General features: G+C 62.4%; 2 protein-coding genes across 4 annotated transcripts in view; both read right to left on the reverse strand.

Moving 5' to 3' along the window:
- Positions 1-874: 874 nt before the first annotated feature.
- PARVG (parvin gamma) lies at positions 875-20613 on the reverse strand. 2 transcript variants are annotated; one of them, XR_008390965.1, is made up of 14 exons: positions 20265-20613; positions 18493-18588; positions 16893-16957; positions 15667-15769; positions 14682-14825; positions 13593-13708; positions 12203-12258; positions 11212-11234; positions 9932-9990; positions 9708-9776; positions 7634-7735; positions 3100-4931; positions 1855-1927; positions 1443-1458 (listed from the first exon to the last, which is right to left on the reverse strand). XR_008390965.1 is itself a non-coding variant. In XM_037160390.2 (13 exons), exons 2-13 carry the CDS (start codon positions 18572-18574, stop codon positions 1349-1351), a joined length of 1002 nt encoding a protein of 333 aa, XP_037016285.2. In that variant the 5' UTR covers positions 18575-18588; positions 20265-20609; the 3' UTR covers positions 875-1348. The 2 variants fall into 2 exon arrangements, 1 of the variants encoding a protein (XP_037016285.2); XM_037160390.2 differs by lacking the exon at positions 3100-4931 and having other exon boundaries at positions 875-1458; positions 20265-20609.
- A 3044-nt stretch (positions 20614-23657) lies between these two features.
- The window catches only part of PARVB (parvin beta), a 66479-nt gene continuing 64825 nt past the window's right edge, over positions 23658-25311 (reverse strand). For both annotated transcript variants that reach the window (XM_037160369.2, XM_037160370.2), the window contains exon 13: positions 23658-25072. In XM_037160369.2, the coding sequence (XP_037016264.2) occupies positions 24996-25072 (77 nt within the window). In that variant the 3' untranslated portion in view covers positions 23658-24995. The remainder of the gene's footprint in view (positions 25073-25311) is intronic.

Raw genomic sequence — 25311 nt, forward strand, 5'->3', positions numbered from 1 at the left:
AATATCCTGCTTCCAGCTTTAGAGGCAACTTCAGCTGGACTCAGATTTCTCAGGAAGGAGAAGGGAGATGGGGAGAGCCAGGGTGGTGCCCTGAGGCCAAGGCAGGAAGGCCTCCCTGTCCCCAAGCACGGGGACCCCCAGGCGTCTGCTGTCCCAGGGTCCCTCCCTCCTCCACTGGCTCCTCAAGGCTCAATGGTGGCTGGCCCCTCCTGTGAGTGACGAGCTCCTGGGGGTAGGAGTGGGACAGGGGCATCTCAGGCTGGCTGACAGCATACGAAAGCCCTGGAAAGAGCACATGGCTTTCAGCTTGGAGAGGGTGGGGTGGGGTGGAGGCCAGAACATGACCATCGAGAAGGTGACAAAGCCAGCGATGCCAGGAGGACCCACAGCACTGGACACCTGTCCCTGGGGACAGGGCACTGATCGACAACAAAGATTTCTTCTTTGTGACTTGAGCATAGCTCACGATTTTAGCCACAGGGGTGGGCCTGGGCCACGGTTCTTCCAGCAAGGAACTGAGTTACCCTCCCTGCATGGCTCGGGAGCAGGGGTTTGGAGACATACGGGGCTCCAGCTGATATGGGACACTTTGAAAAACCTCTGTTTAACCTTTATTTGCCCAGGCCCCAGGCGCCCTAGAGAGAATGATGGGGCCGTCTGGGAGGGCGGGTGGCCGGATCGTCAGTAGGGCTGGGACTAGCACCCCTGCTGATAGAACAATTGTCACATTCTGCTTCTGTATCCCACGTTTGTCACGTAGACAGGAAGACCCCTAATCTATGTATTCCCCAAGAATCCTTTGTTCGGGGCTCAGAATTTGGAAATGACTCCTCTGAGCCCGTGCACGTTAAACAATAAACCTCGTACTCCAGAATCCCTCGGTGTCTGGTTGCTTCATTTTCCTGTAACACAGCCACTGGATGGTGATCTGGGCGCTGTCGCCCCAGGTGGCAGCAGCTGAGTGTAGGCAGGCCGGGGCCTCTGGCTACCAGCCCTGATACCTGAGAGCCCCTTCTGCCCTCAGAGCAGACCCTCAAACCCAAGGGAAGGTCCCATGGCGGGGCTCTGGTTGCCCCGGAGGGGCCGCACCTTCCACACCCAGCCCACGGGGAGCGAGGCTGGGAGCAGGGTCAGCTAATGTTTATGCACAAATAATGGCCCTTCCCAGGACCCTGGCCGGCTCCCAAGTCCCTCCCAGAAATACATTTGGTAAAATAAACCAAGCCAGGCCAGAGGTTGGCTCAAAATGGACCCACGCCTGGTGGGTTTGATCGTCGGAAGGATGGAAACAGGAGATGGGGGTGGGGGGCTCCAGCCGGGCAGAGAAGCAGCTTCTGGGGGCAGCTGGTTAACTTGGGGGTCCACTCGGCATCCTGTCCGTGCTTTCTTTCACCTTGTGCTTGAGAAACAGGCTGTAGAGGACCCGCAGCGTGCTCTTGGAGTCCTTGTTGACGATGGCTGGGGGCGGGAGCGCAGGGTGGCCTGTCAGGCCTGGGCAGGGGAGGGACCGACCGGCCGGCCCACTCTGCCCGGGGCCCAGGGGCTTCCGTGCTAACTCCAGGCAAACCAGGCAGTCGGTCGTGCTCGGCCTGGTGCCGGGACCACCACCTGGCCCTGCCTCCGCCCCCCGCCCAGTCCTCCCCTGCCCCAACGTGCAGTGTGGAACTCCTCAAGGTCTCGCCTCTCTGGACGGCCCACCCCTGGGGACCCAGTCCCTATCCTCTCTCCGCGGAGTTCCTCCCTCCACTAGGTGTGGGGGAGCCACCCCAGGAAGCCTCAGTGAATGCTCGTTATGCACCCCACTCCGCGCACCCCACTCCGCACCCCGCCCCGGGCCAGGGCCCGCGCGCGCACCTTCGGCACTGACAGGGCAGTCGAGCAGGCCTTCGCTCTTCAGCAGCTCCAGGGCCAGGGTGACGTTGTGCACCTGTAATGACAAGACCCCATCCGATGTTGTCAAAAAGAGGCCACCCCAGGGGCAGGCCCGCCCCTCACCCATGACATTTGTCACACATCAGGGAGACCGCCACTGGCAGGAATGCTGTCACCAAGGAGGGCACCTGGCCTGGGCATCAGGGAAGGCTTCCTGGTGGAGGTGGTGCCTGGAGGTAAGTCCACCAGGGGAGGGGACTTGGCCGGGGGTAGCAGCATGGGTTCGCCCTAACCTCTTCTGAGGTCACCCCTGACACCGTGGTGACAGGTCCCCTCAGAACCAGCTCAGTTTCACGGGCAAAGCATAGATGAGGAAACCGAGGCTCCTCGTGGCCAAAGGGCTAATCCGCACTGACGAGACAGAAAGTACTGGAAGTAGGTCCGTGTCACCCAGATGCCTGTGCAAAGCAGGGTGGGGCTGGCGAGACTGCCCCTGCCCAGGGCACTGGGCCCTCAGTCCAGCTCGGTCACTGGGTGACCTTGAACGAGCTGCTCACCCCGGGCCTCCCCTGCTCCCCTGCAGGGCAGGGTCACCGCCGCCACCCCCATACCTCCATACAGGACACAGGGTGGGGAGCCCTGTCATCCTGGGCTCAGAGCAGACGCTCTTTGGGGGTGGTCACCCCCCTTGACAAATCTAGTCTCTCCCTTGGGCCTCGGACACAGCCAAAGGGAGCCCACCCTCAGATGTTGCCAGACGGGCGGGGCAGCAGCCCAGAGAGGTAGGAAGAGAGGGTGGGGGAGTGGGACAGCGAGGCCTAGAGCTGGCCACGCCCCTGACTCACTGGGACCTCGAGCAGGTCCTTCTTTTGATGGTCTCAGCCACCCAAAGGTCCACTGTGGGGGCTGGACATCCCAGACAGGTGGCCAGCCACCCCAGCCCCACAGCCCGCATCCAACATGCCAGGCAGTTCCCATGGCAACCTAGCCAGGCGCCTGGAGGCCCAGGTGGCAGCGTGGAAGACGGAGCTGGCAGGCCCATGCAGGGTCTAGCCCCGCCCAGGCCGCATCCAGTCACCTGGTAGGTCGGAGGGGGGGGGGCGGGTCTTGAGATCTGGGTGGGACCTCCATGCATCGGCCCCCACCAGGTGGAAAGTTACAGGTCAGTCAGAGCCCACACCTTGGCTGGGCCTCGGTCCCCCCACCTGTTCCCGGGAAACGGCCCACCTTCCAGCTGGGTCTGTGGACCCAGCCTGGAGCTGGCGGCCTGCCGCTCCAGGGCTGCCAGCTGGGTCTTCAACAGAAGGACTGGAAGGCACAGCACAGGATCTGAAGGTGGGGAGAGGAAGGCACAGCGGGGGCCTCGCCTGGACTAAGGCTGCCCCGCACATCCCTGGGTGGGGGCTCCTTCAGGGGCCGGGGGTGGGATGGGCAGGAGCACTCAAAGCTGCTGGGAAAAGACAAACCCCAGGGAGATGAGGGCGTGGCTCACAGTCCCGGGCCGGGGGCACCGGGCAGAGTCCAGGGAGTGTCTTCTTCCCGCCCCCAGGGCTCCCGCTGTGTCCTGGGGCACAGGGCTGGTGTCCTCCTGGCAGCTGGCTCAGGGCAGGGCTTCACGGTGCCAGGAGGGGGCCCTTCCTTGGGATCTGGAAGGTACGGTGAGCAGGTCCTTCTCCACTGGGGACAGTTGGTGTTGGAGCATCAGATGGACAGAGCAGCTGAGCCGGGGTTGGTCCAGGATGGAAGAGGGTGCGGGGGGGGGGGGCAGGGGCCTGGCCCCGCAGGGCTGTCCCCTTTATAGTCGGTCAAGGAGAAGAAACAAAAGCTACCACAGGGTCCCAAGCAGGGGTGGCCACACCTCTGGGGAGGAAGGGCATCTCCGAGTGAACAGATCCGAGCTGCACTCCCACCCCATGCTGTATCTGTGTCCCCGAGTCTTCTCCCCAGATGGGAAGATTCTGGAAAATGAGGGTTGCAGTGCTCTTGTCCACATCCTCACAAACCCTCTTCACAGAACGCACGGAAGTCAGGTGGTCGGAGCCAGAAGGAGCCACCGAGCTCTCCGGCCTCACAGCCCTGCCTCTGCCGGCAGGAGCCGGGCAAGCGTCTGTGCCTGGACTGTCGGGGGGACGCTGGTGTGAGCAGAGCAGCGTGAAGTACCCTCCTCGGGCCTTCCCAGAGCCTCGGACACGTTACGGTGGATCAGGAACCTTCAAGACGATGCGTGTTCTCTCCTGACTTGTTTCACCATTGTGTCCATCTGTCACGGCCCCTCAGGAGACCTCTGTCTGGGAGACACTTGGTTCCCTCACTTATTTCCAAAGTGCGGGTAGAGCGTCGACTCTGCACTGGCCTTGCCTTGGGCACAGCCGACCTGCTCCTGCCCCGAAGCTGGTGGTCCCAGCATCAGTGTTAGCGCCACCCCAGAAGGGCCACACGCAGTGCTGTCTGTCACTCGGTCTGTCACTCCAACGGTGCGCAGCCTGAAGCAGGCGGAGCTGCCCCGGGCTCTGGGCCCCAGAAGCATCTCACCACACTCTGCCCAAAGCATCACTTTCCCTCCTCGCACCGTGGGAGATGACCAAGGTAAAAATGCTGAGCTCCGCTGAGCTGAGGGGAGGTCACGATGGGGGCGGGGTGGGGGAGGCGCTCGTCCTCAGCAGACACATAACTGAACGTGGGTGGAAGCGAACGTCTCCTGGCTCTGTGCTGTGATGTCTGCAGCGCAGACAATCGGTCTCCCACCGCCGCACCGAACAGCCGTCTCTCGCGAACACTGTCAGCAAGGAAGGCCTGAGCAGGACCAGCCCGACTTCCCCAGGCCGCTCTGCCAGGGTGACAGTTCCTCGGTGTCCCGCCCCTTCGACGTCTGACGAGCTCAGCACTTCTGTCCCATGTCCCTGCAGCTGAGGTTTCCAATACCCGCCAACCACGTCCACACCTGGGGTCGGAGCTAAGGGGCTGCTTCTTCCCCCCACGTTTACCGTGGCTCGTCTTCAGCAGCTCGTTCCAAAACTGTGGTTTCGGCCAGTAGGCTGCATGGGGACACTTGTCCCTCGCTTGTAATTGGGGGTGGGAAGTGCGCAAAACATTGAGCATGGGTCTAGAGGTCCCCTGAATACCCGAGTCACAGAGTGGGGACCCCTGAGCTGTTCTGGGTCTCAGCCCGCATGTCCCTACCCCCTCCTTCCTCCCCCTCCTTGCACGGCTCACACATCCGGGTCCCGTCTCCTGGACCCAGGACTGGAACCACGGTCTCAGCCTCAGCACGGACCCTCTGAAGGCCTTGCACTGGCCCCACAGCTTGGGGGGCAGCCTCCGTCCCAGCCACAGAGAGGCTCCACGCCTCCATCCTTGGGGTTCCCACCGACTCCCCAGGAAGGAAGCACAGGGTGAGGCAGCTCTGGCTTTGGGGACGGACAAGCCTGGATGCCACTCTGACCTCTGCCCGAACCAGCCGTGTGCCCTTGACCCTGGACCTCCCTGCACTCAGTTCCTGCCTATGGGGATGGGCATGGGACAGTCCCTAACCACAGAGGCAGCTGTGGGGGGTTAGCGAGTGCACCCGGCGGCCCCGCAGGAGAGCCTGAGTGGGCGCCCACACACTTTGCAGGGCTCTCCCGCATCCCTGCCAAGGCCGAAGGGCCTGCTCTGGCCAAGAGCGTGAGACGGAGTGCCCGCCTGCCCGTTCTGGGCCCAGGCCCGTGTCCCGCTTGGTCCCCTGTGCCCCCGCCATCACTATGAGAAAACCACACCGGGCTCACTGCTGGTCCCAGGAGGGGATGGGGGGTGCTGAGCACAGAGCTGAACTGCCACAACTGAACCCCACCAGGAGGGCTTCCCCCCGCCCCGGCCGGACTCCAGCCAGTCCCCAGCCAGTCCCCCAGACAAGTGACGCAGCCCCATTGAGCCCGCACCGCACTCGGCAGACCTGCAGATCCAGGAGAGCAAAAGGGGTACTGAGCCCCCAGGTGCTCCGTGGTTTGTGACTCGGTGCCTCTGTGGCAGTGGCTGCTGGGGAGGGGCGAGAACCCCGTGAGCACTGCCCAGTTCCTGTGCCGCCCTGCCTGACCGCTGTCACCTGCGCCTGGGGTGGTGGAGACCACACCCACTAAAGAGGGGGTCCCCATGTCCCCAGGGTGCAAAGGGATGAATAGCAGGCCCTGGGATGTGAGGGGGGCAGGGTTGCAGAAGGGGTCTGGAACTGGGCCCCCAAGGAAGCCCCAACATCGGATCCAGACCCAGGGCAGAGGGTTCTCGCCCTCCCCAGGGACACACGGGGATGTCAAAGGGGACAGAAGCCTTTCCTCCTCCCAGAAGTGGCCTCAGGGGTGGCCCTGGCGATGGGCACCCAGCTCTGCCAGGTGTTCCCCGTCCAGGAACAGCCACTGATGCAGGGAAGTGGAAGTGCCACCCCCACCCCGGTTGGTGCTCAGTGGGCCGCGGAGACCCTGGTGCAACCAAGCTAAGCTGCCACCTGGGGTCCCGGGCAGGCTGACAGCCGCCCAGCGTTCTGCCCCAGCCACATGTCCAGTGTCACTGCCCGCCTGTTCATTCACGAGGATTCCGGCCCTCGATGCCTCCACCCGCACGATTCCCCGAACTCTTCCCTACTATTTGCATGGCCCAGGGGCGTTCAGGGCAGGCTTGTGAGCCCGTTTGGAAACATGCAGCCTGAGGTGCAGACACTGAGCAGTGGTACAGGGGCCAGAGCCCAGGCCCCTCCTTCCCCTGCCACATCTGCCCTGGCAAGGAGCTGGACGCCCCGTCACTGCCCGAGCGGGCCTCAGCTTCCTACCTGGGGAGGGAGGAGGAGGTCCTCACAGGCAGGTATTTCAGGTGGAAAGGGCGCTTCTGGCAGGACGCAGCCCGTGCAAAGGCCCAGGAGTGGGGAGCAGCAGGAGCCCCCAGTGCTGGGACGCCGTCAGCCTGTGCCCGGAGGTTGGCCCTGCCTCTGGCACGAGCGTTGCCGCCCTGCTCTCCAGCTCAGGCCACAGACCCCCGCCCAGACGGAGGCGGCCATCTCCCGCCAGCCCGCCAGCCTCCAGGCGTTCAGGGCACCTCCCAACTCCCACGAGGTCAACCCCCCACCACCCTGGCCAGCCCCTGCCACGGGGGCCCACTGCAGACAACCGCCCCAAGTACTGGTGCTCCAGTCCACTACTGAGCCTCCGCCGACATTGTGCCCTCCCCTCGAGGTCCCCACCCCATTTAACTGTGTGGACCACACCCCAATCGATGTGACAAGTCACCTCTTAGGCAACGACTTTCCTGATCTCTTCAGGACACCCTAGCCACCCTTTCCTCTGACCCACCCCGCCCCCGCTGCACACACACACACACACACACACACACACACACACACACCCGTGAGCCGGCGCCTCCTCCCAGCCCGGAAGGCTATGCAGCATTGAGTGCACAGCGGGTGGAGACTGAGGAGTCGCAGAAGCAGGCCCCCGCAGCACAGGGCCTTACCCCAAGTGGGGCCTCCCAAAATGAGGGATGAGGTGCATTGTGGGTGGGTGGGTGAATGGGTGGGTGGGTGAACAGGTGGAGGAGGAAGGGGTGAAAGAACTGGGTGGACGGGTGGATGGGCAAGGCAGCAGAGGGGTGGAGGCTGGGTGGGCAGACACACAGGCAAACAGACTTCCTCTTGGCTCGCCCTTCCCCCCGGAGGTAAATGGACAAAGGCAGGCTGTGCAGATGCCGTGGATGGGTCCGCTCAGAAGCAGACCCCCTAGAAGTGTCTTTGGAAACTTACCATTTCCGCAGGGGAGCTGGGCGTGAGGTAGAATTCCTTCAAGTGCAGGAAGAAGCCTTCCAGGTGTCCAATCAGCAGGAGTAAGATGACTCCATCTGCCAACTACAAGGGAGGGTGCTAGAGGGGAGGCATGCGGCCGGCCCGGGGGTCCCGCTCTGCCCCTCGGGCCGCGTGGGCCCACGGAGGTCGCACAGCCTCTCTGGGCCTCAGCGTCCTCTTTGGGAAAGGCATCCTTGACCTTGAAGCATCATCGTAGACACTGGCCACAGTGAGCACAAAGCGGTTACGGCGGCCTGGCACCTGGTCTGTGCCCATTGAAGGAGCTGTGGCCTGCACTGGGGAGCCCGCCTCCCCTCGTTCTGCTGACCGACCATACCCTGGCCTCTGAGCCCCTGCAGCACGGGCGGAAGCAGAGTTCAGTGTGAAACTGTTCTGTCAAGAGGAGTCAGAGAACAGCGCGGCTCACGGTGCCGTCCCCGTGCTAACATCTCCGCCCGTCCTGTCTGAGCGCTCGGAGACAAAGCCGGCTTCCCGCACCTCGCGGCCTGTGCTGATCCAGTCCCGTCCCACCTCCTCAAAGAGGCAAAGTGCGAGGCTGGATATCGGAGGAAAACCTCCACTCGAAGACCCTGACAGAAATGTCTCACGTCAGGTCCTCTCTGATTGTCTTCGCTTGGCCTGAAATCTTTTCTGCTGCTCTGTCCTGGTGATGCCACCAAAATGCCAAGGCCCCCAAAGCCCCTCCTGTCCAGCCATCTCTGAATGCCATCCTTGCCCGGGCCACCCCGTCTGAACACCACAGTTTCGCCGGGAAAGGGAGAAGGATGACACAGGCTGAATGTAGCCCGAGTAAGTCACCCTGTCTGCACTCCGTGCTAAGTAATGAAACGCAAATTCATCAGGCACGGCACGCCCCCAGGGCACACGGCCGTTACCTCATTCACTGCTCGCAGTTCCGTGAGGCTGGTATCCTTGCACCCATTTTAAAAGAAAAGGGGCCTGAGGCTCAGAGAAACCCAGGCCCAAGGGCGCATACCCAGGGTGGAGGTGTCCTCAGAGCCCAGGGGCAACACGTGTCCCTCTGGTGGCTCCACCCTGTTGTGTCCCCACGCCACATCCCACAGGCTTCCCCTGTGGCCACCACATGAGGCGGTGATGAGCACAGACTCTGGCTTTAGCAGGCTGGGGTTCAGATGCTGTGTGACCCTAGATGAGTCCATTTACCTCTCTGGGCCTTCATGTGCTCATCTGTGAAACGGGAGAGCACCAGCTCCCAGCTCAGGAGTTGCTGGGAGGCCTCCAGGAGATGAGGTCTGTAAAGTGCTTTGCTTGGGGACTGGCACATGATGAGGGCTTTGCTGGCTTTAGCTGCCAGGTCCCAGAGGCCAGCAACCCCTGGCCTCGCTGGCTGACATCAGGGTGTGTCTGAGAAGTCAGCATCTCTGGCTGAGATCACTATAAGCCATGCAGTCCACCTGGGGCTGGCCTTGACCTCTCTGCCCCAGCCACACCGCCTGAGCACAGCCCAGGTGGCCACACCTGCCCCTCCCGCCCAGCGCCACACTGGCGATCCACCTCTCGGCTTTCCTGATGCCCCTGCGTTGAGGGAACGCACACGGCCTAGGTCCTCCCCGGGCCAATTTGGTGCATGTCAGCCCATGGCTGTGGGGCGGAGTCGGCACCTGCCACTCGGGGCACATACACAAACCTCACCAACGCCATGGTGCGTGTACAACACAGCCAGTGCACACGCACTTTGAGTCTGGCACCTGCCCGTCTATGGTTAATCTGGAAAAACCAGCTAAAAGTGCTTATTTTATCATGAAAAGTAAGGACAGCATCGATGGGCCCCTCCAAAGCGGGTCCCCAGCTCACGGGACCCCCCACAGTGTCCCTGGCTGGCGATGCTGCCTGCCAGCAACACCCCTGGTTGGAGAGGAGGACCCCAAGGCCCCGAGAGGTGACACACCCCCACCCCACCCCAGGCCACACAAGCTGGGCGGCTCCCAGTGTCCTGTGGGCCCTCTTCCCTGACAGCTGTCCCCGCCTGGGCGCCCCACGGCCGAGCCCCTACCTGTGTGTCCAGGTCCTGCACAGACAGGCCCAGGCCCTCCAGCTTCTGGTTGATGAAGGTGGTGATGGCCTACCCACGAAAGAACACGGAACCCAGGCTCAGGTTTGCGACCTTCCCGCTGGGGGGACAGGGAGCCCTGCACCTCCCCCCACAGCGCCCAGCGGGTGTGGCCCGAGGCACAAGGCAGGCGGGAGGCAGGGGTGGAGTTCTGTCTGCTCTCTCACCTCTTTCACGGCCTTCACTTTCCCCGGGGCCAGCCTGAATAACTCATCAAAGACGTCTTCTGCAGACAGATCCAATAAACACCTCATTACAATGCTATTATCTTTGAGCCAAACAGGGAGTTTTTTCCACAAAAGTTTCTCTGAGTCATCAGTCCAGAGGGAACTATAGTTTGAGCTTAAGGTTCTTGAATTTAAAAGTAGGCCTGGATCCAAGTCACCGCTTCCCTGGCTGGGGGCTGGGCCGCCTCTCTCTGGGCCTTGGTCTCCTCACCTGCAAAGTGCGGCCCATTGTACCTCCCAGGCAGGGTGGTTGCAAGGATCAGAGCAGGACCTGGAGGCTGGGCACCCAGCCGAGCCTCAGTGAACGGTCCTCCTCTCTGTGGGGCGCCTGGCACTGTGCGTTCGCCACTGCCCCTCCCTCTGGGGGCGGGCCTGGCCTCCACCCAGGTCCCTGCTCCACCCACATGGCCTCCAGAGCTGCCATAGGTGGTGAGCTGGGGTCGGGACCGATACTCAGCCCGCAAGTCCCTTCGTGGGTGTCTGTGGTGGCACAACGAGGGTACGGAGCTCTCCCAGGTGCCTGGTGACGGGCTCTGTCACAAGAGCAGCAGCCACACTGCTGAACAATCACCGAGAAGTGCTCACACTGTGCTAAACACACTTACAGATCTAACAGGGGGGCACCATTAACCCCATTTCACAGACGAGGAGACTGAAGCTCAGATGGACTACGAGACTTGCCCAAGTTCACGTGGCTAATAAATGGGAGAAATGGTGTCTGGAGCCAGGCCTTCGTTCCAGCACCCACACACTGCACAATCCCACCACCACTACCAAGGGGAACTATGAACCCTCGACCCACAGGAGCAGGGCCACCAGAAGGAGCAGCCAGGCCTGAGCAAAGACAGGCAGAGAGGGGCACAAGGGGCCAGAGGAAAGCCCGAGCCGCAAAGGCAGACCACAGAGGAAATGGGAGAGGACGTCCAGAAACGAACCCCTCGCGGTTTTAACACAGGGGCCCCAGCCCCCAGGCCACAGACCAGCAGTCCTGTTGGGGACCCAGGAACCAGGCCGCACGCAGGAGGTGAGCGGCGGGGCCAGCCAGAGAAGCTCCGAGTTCAGGTGCATTCTGCCTGAGCTGGCCTCCTGTTCCCCTCCCACCCAGTCCGTGGGAAGGCTGTCTTCCACAAAAGCAGGCCCTGGTGCCACGCAGGCCGGGGGCCGCTGTTCGAACACATATCGGATAGAAGCAGATTTTCTTCAGCCATAGAAGCACTCACTTGAAGGCTGGTCCTTGTCTGTGCTGAGGGGGAAATGGGAGAGGAGAGAAAAGCAAACACCAAGTGAACACATGGTTAAAAAATCTTGAGACTTCCGATTTTTTAATGTGACAGTCCCTGGCACATGAAACGTCTACACACGCGGAGAACCAGAGGTGGGCTCACAGCGGTTTCTGGGCTCACGGGGCAGAGAAGGGCAGTTTGAGGGTCACAGAGGAGGAAGGGACTTGGTGCCATGGACTTCAGTCACCCCCCGCAAGTGCGCCGAACTCATTCTCAGACCCTGAAGCTTCGGCCTCGCTGGAGTCCGTTCAGAGCAGGTCCCCAGGGGGCCACTTGGGTCTGGGTGGAAGGGACAAGGTCGCCCCCAGGGGTGTCCGTGGGGAAGTTAAATGGGCTAACATGTTCCCAGAACCCACCAACGTGAGGGGCCAGCCTGGCCTGCCAACTCTGGGCCCTGCCATGCTCAGCTCGCTTGCTTGGGGCATGGCTGTCCCTTGCCTACTGTGGTTCAAGGCCCACCCCCACTCTCCAGTGGAAATCCAGGTGTCCTAGACTGGGAGGACCTCGGGACTTGGGGGTACGGGGTGGGGGAAGGTCACCTCCCACACATCATCTATAACCCTCACAACAGCCTCAACAGGTAGGAATGGGTCCCATTTTTCAGAGGAGCAAGAGGCTCAGAGAGGGGAAGTAACTTGCCCGAGGTCACACAGCTCACACAGGGCCGAGCCTGGGTTGGAGCCCAGGTGGCACTGACCGTCAGGCCTACAGGCCGAGGAGAACTGACCTCTCCCAGCGGGGCTTTGTAGGGGTGAAACGGGCCAAGGGGCTTGGTCAGCGGGGTGCCCCGTGCACATGCTGGAGAGGCCCAGCACAGGAAGGGCCCTGGGGCGCCCCCACGGCTCGGGGAGTGTGAGCACCCCCACACTGAAGGTCAGGCAGGCCCGCCCACCTCGCCCTGGCCGGCCCAGGCCTGACCCACCCTCACCTGCACTCGGTGAGCTGCTCCACGGACTTCTCTGACTTCAGGCCGCTCTTGGTGCTCTGAGGGGGGAAAGGGGGGAAGGAACTGTGGTCCCGGAAAACTCAGGGCCCCCCACCTGCTGATCAGTCTTGCGGGGGCCTGAGCAGCCCAGAGGACCCCGGGCGACCCTGCTGTAGTGCCCCTCTGGGCCTCCTGGGCAATCTCAGCAGGGGGGCTGGTTGACAGTCCTTCCTCCATGGGCCTCGAGCCCAAGAGGACTGGGACCGAGTCTGCCTTCTTCCCCAAGTATCCGAGTCTCGCCCAGTGCCTGGTTCAGAGAGGCCAATAAGTAAATTGATCTGAATAATGAATGGTGTGAGTGGACAGATGGATGGATGAGTGGACAGATGGGTGATGGGTGGGTGGATGGATGGATGGATGGGAGGATATGTGGATGGATGAGTGGGTGGATGGATGGATGGATGGATGGGTGGATGGATGGATGGATGGATGGATGGACGGATGGGTGGATGGGAGGATATGTGGATGGATGGATGGATGGATGGATGGATGGATGGGTGGATGGGAGGATATGTGGATGGATGAGTGGATGGATGGATGGATGGGAGGATGGTTGGATGGGTGGACAGATGAGTGGATGGATGGGTGGGTGAGTAACTGAAGGAGTGAAGAAATGGAGTCCCCTCTGACTTATAGAAGGAGCATAAACAAAGCCCATGAAACTGCTCCGTGGATCATTTTAATTAATGGTTTTGAGAGAAGTAAGAATCACTCAGGTGAGCGAGGCTGGACTTGGCGTACTCTGCCGGGTCACATGAAAGGTGTGCACCGGGGAGCAGACAGGGCCCCATCTGCGGTGCTGAGTCTGAGAGAGAGGTCCTCGGCTTCGGACTCCTGGGCCTCAACCACAGCACAAGCCATGCACATACTCGACAGAGTGCCCCTCGGGGTGGAGAAAGCCCGGGACCGTCGTCATAGTCATTGGCTAGTGAATGAGAGACAATGCCAAGGACAGTGGCTAGGACTCTGTGGTGTCAGGGCTCCCAAAAGGCCATGGACAAATGGCCACTATGGCCCAGGTGATGTGGCTGCCAGCAGCCAGGACCTTCATAACAACCCCCCCCCGCCCGGCAGGGGCCACCTGCTAACATAAGTCACCAACCCCTGCATGGCCTCTCTGGGTCCCTGCCGCCTCCCCTGGTACCTCGGCATCTCCCCCCACAGCTCCAGCCCAGCATCCACTGCTGCCCTTCTGGGGGTGCACAGTTCTCACGGTTTTCTGGAACACACTTGGCTCCCCCATTTCCCCCCGCAGCACCCCCAATCCAGAGGGTGGTGAGGCAGACCCAGGAAGCTCGCTCCACGCAGTGAGCCCCCTCCACCCAGCCATTACCTCCAGGGTGATCACCTCCACCTGGACATTGGTGGGGAGGGGCAGGCTGGGCTGGAAGCGCTTGGCCAGAGCCACGAGGAGATGCAGGGTGGCCAGCAGGTCCTTGTTGAAGATGGCTGGGAGGGGAGAGGGACACGAGGTCAGAGCTGAGGGGCCACCCATACCTGGGACCCCACGGAGGTCTCCTTATCGTCATGACAACCCTCTGCAGACCACAGAGATGGGTGTCCAGCCCGCTGGACAGCAGAGGCCTGGAGATCGTCACTCAGACCTAACACAGCATGGTGGCCCTGGGCCCCCCACCTGTGAACGCAGCCCCCCAGGGGCCGGGGTTGGGCACGGAGGTGCTCTCCAAAGGGCAGTCTACTGCGGAAAACAACCGCGTGTCCTGTCCTACAGTGGGGACACCGGCTGGACAAACTGTTAGAGTCCAGCTGAGTGTGACTTGACCCAGGTCACCACTGTGAGCACCGGTCCCTGAAGGGGAGACCTGAAACCGAGTGGTGAGGGAGTGGCCTGCCCAACACAAAGTGGCTGTGCAGACTGCCACACCACCGCCCCAGCCTTGGAGGGACTGCTCGGCTCCTTCAGCCTCCGTCTGCCTGTCAGGAAAATGGGGAGCATGTGGAGATTGGAGCAACAGGAGTCTCCCACCGCAGACTTATGGGGCGGGAAGCTCGGGTGCTTTGCACAGCCTCACGTCTTACAAGCAGGCGCTGCAGAGGTAACGGAACCAAGTGCAGGAGAGGGGTCTAAGGGGGACCCTCTCGAAGGGCAGTGGGCGCGTGATGGGCCAGGGAACTCTGAGCAGTGGCCGTGCCACAGACCAGACCGGGTACTGCCCTCGGGCTGTGTCGCTGCCGTGACGCCCTCGGGGCGGGGCTGTGTGCTCCTCAGCTGGGAGCGTGACTTGGTGCCCACTCTGCACCTGCCTGCGGCTCTGCCTCCTTCCAGCCCCCAGGCTGTGCCCTCACCTGAGGAGGCAGCTGAGCCCGTGCCTCGTGGATGAAAGGGAAGCCGCCCCCACTCTGAAGGAAGGACCCAGGCTCTCCGGCCCTACCCTGCCCTCCGCCCTCTGAGCCCTGGTACCGTCCACGCTCCACTTGACCGGCTGCTTGTCGTCCCCCTGCAGGCTGAGGTTGGTGGCCTCCAGGACGGCCTCCAGCTTGCGCCTCTGGCTCACGGCAGTCAAGGCGATCTCCTCCACGTCCAGTTTGATCCCCGCCAGCTTCTCTGGGTTAGGGAGGGGACAGCGCGGGTGGTAAGGGCAGGAAAAGGAGAAAAAGCAGGAGAGGGGAGGGGAGACGGAGTTTGGGGCCCTGCAGGGGGGACCCACAGCCTGGGTGCTTCCCGGCAGAGACCGAGCCTGGCTCCAACCCCTGCCCACGTGGGCAGACCAGCTGTGGGTCCTGAGCAAGCCCCGCCCCTCACTCTGACCACTCCCATGCCCGCCCCCAGCTCCCCCTACTTCCTTTCTGCAAGGCAGTGCGGCCACCAACGGTTAAAGCGCATCTGCCTGCTTCCTTCACTGTGAGCCTCGGTTTGCTCCTCTGTGAGATGGGGACAGCAACCTCACGGAGCCGTTCTGAAATGACCCCCACCTGCCCCACAGTAAGGATTCAGGAAGCCTTAGCCGAGGCTGCGGAATTGCTCCCCGGCCCCCTGTAAACGGCGGCTCTCGGCTCACCAAGGTCCAGAATCAGACCCACCGCCCTCCAGCACCACCCAGCTTCTCGCACCTTGGACCAACTCGACTTCACACCAGCAAAGGCAGAGGGTAGGTGGGAGAGGCCCAGAGGGTCAGGTGGTGGCCCTGAGGGGGCTTTCCAGGCCGGAGCTGCTGGGCCACCTCGAAGCCTGCCCTCCCTCCAGCCGCCGGGTTTGTTTGTTATCCCCAGCAGCCTACAAACAGCAAGCACTACATAAATGCTTTTGAGGTAGCATGGAGGTGGGGAGCCCACGATTTAGCAGAAACGACACAAGAACTGTGGCCCAGAGCTGAGCCACAGAGGGGGATGAGGTTGGGCGGAGAGCTCACCTGCAGGGAGCAGGTGTGGGGGAGACCGCCACTTACGGAAAAGGTGGTGCAGGATGAGCCCATCAAACATGTCCTCCTCCAGGCTCCGAACCACAATGTGCTCTGGCAGGAGCTCGGCGTTGACCCACTCCATCAGCGCCTGCGGGCCCCCAGAGGATGCTGACGGGGGGCCGCTTCCCACCTGGCCCCTCACCTTGCACAGCGCTGCCCTCCATCCCATAACACCCTTTTCCTGCCTGCCAACTGCCACCCATCCTTCAAGGACAGCTCCAATGTCACCTCCGCTAGGAAGCCCTCCCAGATCTCTCAGACTGAGTTAGGGCCTGGTCTAGGCTCCCAAGAGCCCTCTGCTTCCCTCCACCACCGACCTGGGCACCAGGAGGCTGTTGTGGGTCCTGTGTAGGGTGTTAGTGAAACGGGGCTGCTGGTGTCCCCTCCCAGGCCCTAACCTTTACCATTGTGGGGCACACCGGCCGCGGCTCCCCCGCAGGCCAGCCCCGCCTCTGCCTGTGCTCCTGGCGATGGAGAGTGAACACCTCTCCCTTTGAGGGAGTGGCCCCACGCTAACCAGGGCTTGGTGTGTGAACGCCAGGCTCCTCCCCCGCTGGGCAGGCGCTGTCTGTGGCGCTGCCCATGCTGGTGCCCCGCAGGCCTGAGCCCCCACGGTTGCCACCTGCTTCATCACTCACCCTGGGGGCAGGGCCTTCTCTCCCGTCTTACTTCCCTCCTTCCCTGTCACCCATGATTGTCACCTCCCAGCTCAGTGGCTTGCACCCACGTCCTCATGTTGGGATCAGTTTTTGGAGGAGCCCAAGCCAAGACGACATGTCAGCACCCTGCCAGGTTGTCCAGAGGGGACCATGTGGGGTCCACTCAGTGTCCCACCACCAGCTGCCTGTGGCTGTGGGGAGCTGAGCGAGCGAAGGAGCCCAAGCTTTGGGCCGATGGCCTGGCCAAGCCCCAGCTCTGCTGCCAGCCGGCCGTGTGTCCCCCACAGGTCAGCTCGCCTTTCTGACCATTGTTGTCCCCTCCCTGGGATGCCGGTGACCGCAGATACCTCTCAATCCCAAGAGGCTTGCTGGGATCACGTGTATAAAGGTATACAGTTAGTGCTCAATAAATGTCCCATCATGCAGCCATTCAACAGGTGTCTGGGGGCCTGGGGCATCGCCACCTGGCAGCCTGAGGTTGGCGGGGCAGGCTGACCTGCTGTCCCCACCCCAAGAAGATGAAAAGCAGGATCAAAGAGGTCGTTGCCTTACCTTTTGCAATTCTTCAAATTTGGGGTCCTCCCGGGACGTGGGGGGCAGGAATTTCTTCTTTTCTCCTGGAAGCAGAGGTGAGTGTGACGCGCGTCTGTGGACCCAGCAGGGCCCTGGAAGTTCTGTCCCTGCAGGTTACCCGTCAACCTGTCCCCTTGACCACACGGGGAACTTGGTCCCCTGGCTTCACACATGGGTGCACATGCGTGTGCACACATGAACACAAATGTCAGAGTCACCCCCACACACCAATACACACACAGGCACCCAGGACACACCCGGACATGTGCACACACACACTGCATGCACACACACTGGTACATGCCTGCACACACACCACACAGACTCAGACACACATGCCCTGAGCACCAAACAGCCACAGCGACTCGGGGTTTGAACAGGCCCGGCCGGCCTGCCACCCTCCCCTGGCGCGGGCTGGCCCCCCGCACCCCACGTGCCCTCCCCGAGTTTCCCTCAGGAACTCCGCTCACTCTCGGACGCTGCAATATCTGTGTTTTGGGAACACACTTTAAAACTATTTCTTGTTTGTCTGAAATCCGAATTTAACTGGGTGCCCCGTTTCATCCGGCAGCTCTGCCCACTTACGGAAGGAGAAGAAGCCACAGCCCCGACGAGCCCCCAGGGCTGAGGCGACCCCCCACGCCCTCCGGGCTCCCGGGCAGGGGCAGGACACCGGCGCCCAGCTGGCTCTCTGAGCCCTGGCAGCCTGCTCAGTGGCTTCCCTGCATTAGACTCACAGAGGCACAGAACGTCAGGGCTGATGGGGACCCGAGAGGTCACCTGGGCCCAGTGGACATGGGGGAAACTCAGCCACCGTGTGGAGATGGCCTTGCCCAAGTTAATAGAACACATGCCTCTGTCCTCCCGTGGCCTGGCTCGAGACCCTCCTAGACATCCTGCAAACCTTCAAGGACCACCCAGCCTGTGTCTTCTGACGGGAGGGGGGATGGCTGTCTGTGTGGGGCACCGGGAAGCGGGGGGCCAGCAAGGGAGTGGACGAAGGAAGGGCCGTGGGGACACTGCCCCTCCCTGCCTGGACAGACTGCTGGCCACTCCACCACCCTACGTCCCTGCTCTGCTTTAATGATCTCTAAATCAGCTCTGAAACTAAAGTAAATGTTTTTCCTCACCACTGACCCCTGCACCCGAACAGCCGCTGCCTTAAACCGAAAGCAGAGAGCCCCAGACGCGAATGAAGTCGGCCTGCGACTCCGGAGCACAGCTGGCGGGCCCCACGCCTGTTTTAGAGCTCGGTGCTCCCAGGGACCGGAGAGCCCGTGCCCCGGTTTTTCCTGCACATCCCCCCCCACAGGGCTTCTCCGCCACCGCATTTGGGTTGTAGCATCCCCTAGGTGCCAGCAGGGTCGCCTCACGCCTCTGCCGGGGGGGCTGTGGGGTCGCTCCAAGCCTGTTTCCTGTTACAGGGTGAGGACAACCTTGGGCGCCTGCCACCTCCCTCCAGGCAGGGGCTGCACAGAACTAGTGCTCAGTGACAATCGGAAAGAGTGCAAGTCCCCGGCACCGCCCGCTGGTTCTGCCGTGCAGACCCTCCCCTCCGCCCTCTGACCCTGGCACGCACCTTGCAGGAGTTCTTCCTGCTCTGCCGGAGGGCCCGCCCCCTTAGGGAACTGCAGCAGGAGGTAGAGGGGGTCATCTTCCATTCTCCTTGCCGGTCCTGGGGGTGCAGGGGACAGAGGGCGTCATGGTCCTCGGAGCCCCAAACCCACTGTGTTATTGCTTCCAGATCAAGAGGCGGGGGGAAAGGGTGGGTCTGGCTCTGGCGGACAGGTCACCATGCTGCCTGGGCAAGGGGTCAGCGGCCCTGAAGGCAGCAGGCAGCCAGGACTGTAGGTGGCGAAAGGCACTCGGTGAGGGTACCGCCGGGTACAGGCTCAGCGGGGGCTGGGGAGTCCTCGGCCGGGCACCCTGCTCCTACAGCACAGGAAGCACACCGCCCCCACAATATATACCACCTCCCAGCACACCCCGCGGTCAGGACAAAGTGGGTGCCCACTCCTCACAGCTTGACCAATCCGGGAACCCCTGAGCTCAAAAGGGAGATCGGCATGGGGGAACATGCTGACATGCTGATGGGTGTTACCCACAGACCTGGAGCCCGCAGTACGGGGTGCATGGCCCAGCCTGAGACAGCGGGGCAGAGAGCAGCACCTCCGGCCCCTGAGTGAGCGGGCCAAAGCCCGAGTGCCACTGTCCCCTGGGCTGGCCCCCCTGCTCCAGCTTGAGTGCTCGGGGTTGGCCTGGCCCAGCCTGGCCCCCAATTCCGACCAAGGCTCCTGCAGTCGGGTTCCTCCTCAGGTGGTTTGGGGGTCTCACACTCATGACAGCACCCACAGAGTGTACATGACTTCAATCTGGGGGGGGCACCAGCTCCCACCAGGCCGGGGGCGGTGGATTCAGGCCCAGCCGGGCCGCCTTCCTGTTCCCCTCCCCACTTCCTCTCCTGCTGTGCGCAGCCTTGCCTCCGTCTTTCCCTCTCCAGCCCCGGCCTCCCCGAGTTCCCAACCCCAACAAGATATCTGGGGCCCAGGCACCTGTGGCTGAGCCGGTGGTCAGCTCCAGCCCCAGCAGCAGGGCCCAGAGTTGTGCTCAGAAGGCTTCATGGGGCCAAAGCCCCGCACTACCCGCCCCCCGCCCCCACCATGTAGCAGCAGCAGCCGGCCTGGGGACACCCAGGGACCGGCCTGTCCTGAAGTGGGGTAGGGAGGAGAACACTGCTGCTGGGCTGGCCCTGTCCCCTGTACCCCCAAGCCTCCTGTTGGACACTGGGGTTCGGTTTGAGGGCTGTGGCCAGAGAAGAGGAAAGAGGCAGGCCCGGGCGTTCGGAACCCTAACTTCCAGGCCAGCTCTTCCTCATTCTGGCTGTGTGACTTCGGTTAAACGCCCTCCCTTCTCTGGTCCTGCTGCTTCTTTACAAGGAGGGGCCGGACTGCATGCCAGCCAAAGGCAGCCCCGTGAACGTAGAGCTGGGAGCTGCCTGTAGCCGTCAGTAGCCCAGGCAGTCCCTTCTCTGCCCAGGCCTCGGTTTCTCCCTTTGAAGACTCGGGGTGGATGAGGCCCAGGGGAGAAGCCACAGTGAACAGCATCGATTCAGCTGACTGTGCAGAGAAGGGGCAAAGCCCTTCTGCCCCCCTGGGCCTCAGGGGAGGAAGGAGTGGTGCCTCTCAGTGTCGGGGGATGACGTTGGGTACACAGGGCCACTTTGCTGGCTGCCTGTGCTCTCTGGGCTCAGCTCCCACTGCCCCTCGGGCCCTCCCTGTGTGAGCTCCGACTCCCGAGCACTGGGGACAGAGAGTGCCCCCGGGACTCCCGGGGCGGAGATGCAGGACTCACCTGGCTGCTTCCTCCACACAAGGAAACCAGGGTCACGGAGCTGAAACGGTGCCCGGGCTCCTCACAGAGGCAGGTTCCAGGTTCCCCAGATCAGCAGGGGGCTGCAGGGCCCCAGGAGGCAGAGGCCGGGCGGCTCACTTCCTCTGGGCTGGGCCGCGGCTTCTGCAGGGTCCGCTGGGCCGGCTGTGTCTGCAGGCCGCTTCCTCCCGCTGGGCTGCAGGCCTGGGGCCTCCAGAAATGCCACCGCAGACCCGCCCGAGCGCTCTGCCCCGGAGCCCGCCACTCAGCCACACCTCCCGGCCCCCTGGGTGCCTCGTACGCAACTCGAATTTAATATTTCTTCTTCCTCCCCCACCCCCACCACTACACAAACCCAGCCTGTTCCTCCCCAGATGGCACCCAGCCATGAGGCCACAGGGTGGAAGTCGGCTTCCCCGAGGCCCCCCAGCCCCCACCTGGCGAAGATCCCTTTCTTCTTGCCTGGGCCACACGGGAGCCTCCTGCAGGGGCCCCGCCTGGGCTGCTGGCTTCTCGCACGCCCCCAACTCCCACCCAAGTTGTTCTCCACAAGCAACCAGAGGACCTGCTTCTCGGCCCAACTCACCCACACCCACCAATGGCATCCTGTAGCTCTTGAAATAAGTCCACCGGCCCTGGCCGAGTAGCTCGGTTGGTTAGAGTGTTGTCCTGCTATGCCAAGGTTGCAGGTTCGATCCCCCATCAGGGCACATGCACAAGTCAAGCACGGAATGCTTAAGTGGAACAGCAAATGGACGTTTCTGTCTCTTCCTCCCTTCCTTTTCTAAAAAAAAATCTATAAATACAAATAAACAAAAAACCCAGTCTGCACAAGTCAGCCCTGCCCTGCAGCTCCATCTGCGAACCCCTCCCACCCTCAGGCCCGGCCAGGCTGGCCCCCTCCTGATCCTCGAACGTACCACCCGCCTTTCTGCGGCAGGGTCCTCGCGCTCCCGGGGAGGAAGGAGAGGGTGCGGAGAGCGGCGAGCGCGGCCCAGCTGTGCGCCATGTCCTACCCAGGATGGGGAGCACGGTGTGCGGGAGGACCGCGGCTGTTTGCCCTTCCCTGTCACCCCAGAGAGTTCAGAAAAGAGCAGTCTCGGGCTCCAGCTCCTCGGGGAGCCCCGGGGGAGCCCCTGCTGCCTGAGGCCGCAGGCTCTTGGAGCTGAAAGTCAGGCCCGGACCCCGCACCTGTGGGTCACCGCGCAGCCTGAAGCACCAGGTTTGCATGAGACAGGCAGGGTGTCGTGGGGGGAAGAGGGGGACTCTGAGATTGGAATCATGGCCTGCAGAGAAGTCCAGGGCCCCGTTGAATCATGGTGCTGCACAGGCAGCCTGGCCTCCACGTCTGACGGGGTTGGGGGAGGGGTGCTCCCCTGCCAGGAAGCTCCACAGTGACCTCTGAGGCACCCGTGCCGGGCGAGGGGACGCCAGTTCTGTTCCCTGTCCCTGTCCTCCTTCCCCGCCCCCAGACTTAAAGGACAGTCAGTTTCAGCCTGTTCCAGAGGACAGACACTAAGTCAAGCCACAGGGAAAAGGGCTTGTGTCTTTCTTAAAAAAACTGCAAATGCTCACTACTTTCTGTCGGCACAAAACAGGGGACCAAGTGGGGGAGGGGGCTGCAAGGCTGTGGACCCTGGAGAAGACACCCGGTCTGGGCAGAGGATGGGCCGGGTTCACGAGAGTGATGCCCTCGCCGTGGGGTCTGAGGCCTGCTGCACTGGCCGGAAGGGCGGGACTACACGGCTCTCGTGGGCGCGCTCGGAGTCTGGACTTGGCATCGGCCTGCACCGAGCGGACGTGGGCTGTATCACAGAGAAGGTTTGCTGTCTGTGACCACTCTGAGGCACTACAGATTCTGCTGAGGGCAAGTGGCCATGTAATTAATGTCACAGTTGTTCCCCAGATGCTGGCCACACACAGGAGACCCTGACGGAAGTGGAGACCCCCACCCTCCATCAGCAGACTCCCCCCAGGGAGAGAATGGCTGAATTCAAGGCTCTCCTGAGTGCATGCCAGTCACGCCGGGGTGTCCACCCAGGAGAAAGGAGACAAAACAACTTCTATAAAGACAGAGCACTACGGGGAGCCGGGCCCGCCTCCACTCCGTGTCAACCCAAAGCCCTTCCTGTCCCCCCTCCTTCTCCAGAAGGTCCTGACTCGCCCCTCGGAAAACTTCAGCTTCTCCTCGGCCACTCCCTGGGCCCCTGCCTCCCCCAGCGACCCCTGTGAACTGCTGTTCCTCTCTCTGTGGCACAAGGGCAGCGGCCTGGCTGGGTCACAGGGCCCTTGGATCAAACAGACCCTTGGAGAATGTCCCCTGAACAGGAGCAACCCAAAGGTACGGAGGGTTAGGGCTGGCCCACAAGAACTAACCGTGCTCTACCTGGGTCCATATTCACAGGCTCCTCCCAGTAAAAGCGCAGGCTGACACGGGCTGGCTCGGGGGCCCGCATCCTCTCAACCTCAGTGTGACCAGCAGTAGGCCCGGGGGACAGTGTCAGGGGAAGAGGAACCTGTCTTGTGCGTTGAAGGAAGTTTGTCAGCCCCCCAGGGACCACCTGCCACATGCCAGTGGCACCACCTCACCCAGTGTGACAAGTCAAACTGTCCCCAGATGTCACTGCCAAGAAGGCCCAAATTTCAAGGGCAGGAGGGCTGGCCCCAGGGAGGGGTGGCTCTGGGAAGCGCAGGTGGACTAACTGACCTGCCATCCAACCAGAGCTGGGCCAGATGTGAGCCCAGCTTTCTCCAAAGCCCGGCTCTTTCCCGCAAGTCCGTGATTTTGGTGGGTTTTTTTGTTTTTTTTGAACAGTGCTGTGGCCTTGCTCTCAGTCTGGCCGTCTGCTCCTTGTCACAGTTTTGACCTTTTTTAGAGGGGAGTCCGATGGCCCTGAAGTCCCTGTGACACCCCCAGGGAAGGCCACCGTCGTGGGCCTCTGGGTGGCCCTCGCCCACCCCCGGAGCGGCGCCTCCCCTGGCCGGCACCGTTGGACGCCCACAGCCCCTGATCCAGTCTGGGACTGGGCGGAAGGGCCGCCTGCCCTGCTCCGTTCTTCGTGTCCCGCCCACGGGACCCTCGGCCTCTGCCCACCCAGGGCTGCGCGATGGCTCCTGCTGAGCATGGCTTGGCGGGGGTCACGGGGCCCAGCACCTGGCTCTGGGCAGGCACAACCAGTGACCGACAAACAGAGGCCGCGGCAGCCGTGCTCACGACGGGCTCCGTGTCGGGTGAACTGCGGCGCCCCATCAGCCCCACACCGGGCTCTCCTCCCTCGAGTTCCCGGTTGAGAAGCGTCGGGCCTGCTGGCCCACAGCCCACGCACGAAGGGTCAGCTTCCCGCCACTGCCAAGCAGGTCAGGTCAACAACACGCCAGGGTTTGAGTGGCTTTTATTTAATATCCAGAAATCCAAAGTAAACATGGCTTAACACGATTCAGAAGACAACGGCAGGCTGGCGCACCCGGGAGTGCAACAGGGCTCGGTGGCTTTGACACAACGGAGCTCCGTGTCACACCCAATCGGGACACGTGTGCTGTGCGCTGATTCGGTGCTGTGGTTGTTCCGGGGGAGACTGTGCCTCAGGTGGGCGCCCCGAGGCCAGTGGGGGCGGTCACAGGCAAACCCACAGAGGAGGACACAGACAGGAACTGCACCCTCGGCCCTGTGGAGGCTCACCCGGCTCCCACTGAGTCCCTGCGGACCGGGGTCCCTCTCCAAAAACACTCAGGTCCCTGAAGATATGCATCCCAGAACTTTCCAGAATTAAGGAAAGTTTTTCTGCTATCCCAAGAAGATGTCCCGCTTCCCTGACCCAGAACTCACGGCCAGACCACTACTGTCCCCAAACCCATGGGGACGATGGGTTATTCATGCAGAAGGCTCAGTCCCCACAGCAGAGTTCCCCCCACCCTGAGTCTGGCCCCCGCCCAGGCCCCGCGGTGGACGCTGACCCACGCTGGGACGTGGGAAAAGGGAAATGAGCCTCGCACAGCCCTAGGGGGTCCCGTGGGGTGTTCGGAAGACACACCCTCACCTTTGCGCCAACCGGGACACAAATAATTTGCATAAAGGCCACACCCTCTGCTGGAATCATGGCCTCACGCAGTCCGTCAGCCTGAGGTAACCACCTGGGTGGTGAGGTGACATGGGACACTTCCACGGCCGGCTCCCACCCAGCCCAGCCCTCGGGAAGAAACACGGACCTTCCGTGCCGCCCCGGCAGGTGGCAGCCAGGTCATCTGGGTCTTAGATGTTGGGCACCGACGAAGGGAAAACAACAGGGGGCGACAGGGGAGGAGGGACGTGAGGGACGTGGGGGACGGTCCTGCCACGGCAAAAGCGCTTCGCACCAGAAAGGCCTTCTTAGGAGGCCAGCCCGCCTGGGAGGGGCCGCCAGACCCGCGGGCTGCTCCGGCCCCAACAGCACCATCCAAAGGGACGCAGGGTGCCCCTCCGGGGGCCTGAGGGTTTGGCTCCGGCTTTACTGGCTTTTTCCCTTTTCGTTGTTTGATCCAAGCCAACAACCTCTGACTCAGCTCCCGGAGGAGCCCCTGGCGAAGGGGGCCTCTCACCCCAGCACGGAGCCCAGTGCTGGGGGCCCTGCATTCAAATCACGCGGAAAGGAGATCAACCAGAGAAGGGGGGGGGGTTATAACTGCAGGCGGGTGGGGAAGCCAGAGCCCCTTCCTACAGGGGTGTCCCCGCCGAGGTCACTCCATGTTCTTGTACTTGGTGAACAGGTTGTAGAGAACCCGCAGGGTGGATTTGAGGTCCAGGTTCACCACGTCTGCGGAAGGAAATGGGGGGGCCGTGTACAGGACAAGAGAGCTCACTGGGGGCCCACACCGGGGGCCGAGGGCCCGGGTGCCCGTCCACGCCGGGCACAGCTGCATCCCATCACTGAGGACGGTCCGGGCAGCGCCGTCCCCAGACACAGGCCTCCCCGAGAGCCCCCAGGCCACCCTGTGGGCTGTGCCCCTGCGGAGGCCAGGACAGGTGCCCCTGCACCCCCCAGGGTCGGCATCG

The sequence above is a fragment of the Artibeus jamaicensis genome, unplaced genomic scaffold (assembly GCF_021234435.1).
Source record: "Artibeus jamaicensis isolate MK-2021 breed Jamaican fruit bat unplaced genomic scaffold, CSHL_Jam_final contig_233, whole genome shotgun sequence".
Taxonomy (NCBI): domain Eukaryota; kingdom Metazoa; phylum Chordata; class Mammalia; order Chiroptera; family Phyllostomidae; genus Artibeus; species Artibeus jamaicensis.

Excerpts from the sequence above, each read along its gene's own strand:
- PARVG (XM_037160390.2), bottom strand. The coding sequence starts at position 18,574 with ATGGAAGATGACCCCCTCTACCTCCTGCTGCAGTTCCCTAAGGGGGCG. Across the intron at positions 13,709-14,681 it reads GGTCAAGTGGAGCGTGGACG|CCATCTTCAACAAGGACCTG; the intron begins GTACCAGGGCTC and ends CTCCCCTCCCAG. Across the intron at positions 1,928-7,633 it reads CCAGCTCCCCTGCGGAAATG|GTGCACAACGTCACCCTGGC; the intron begins GTAAGTTTCCAA and ends TTGTCATTACAG.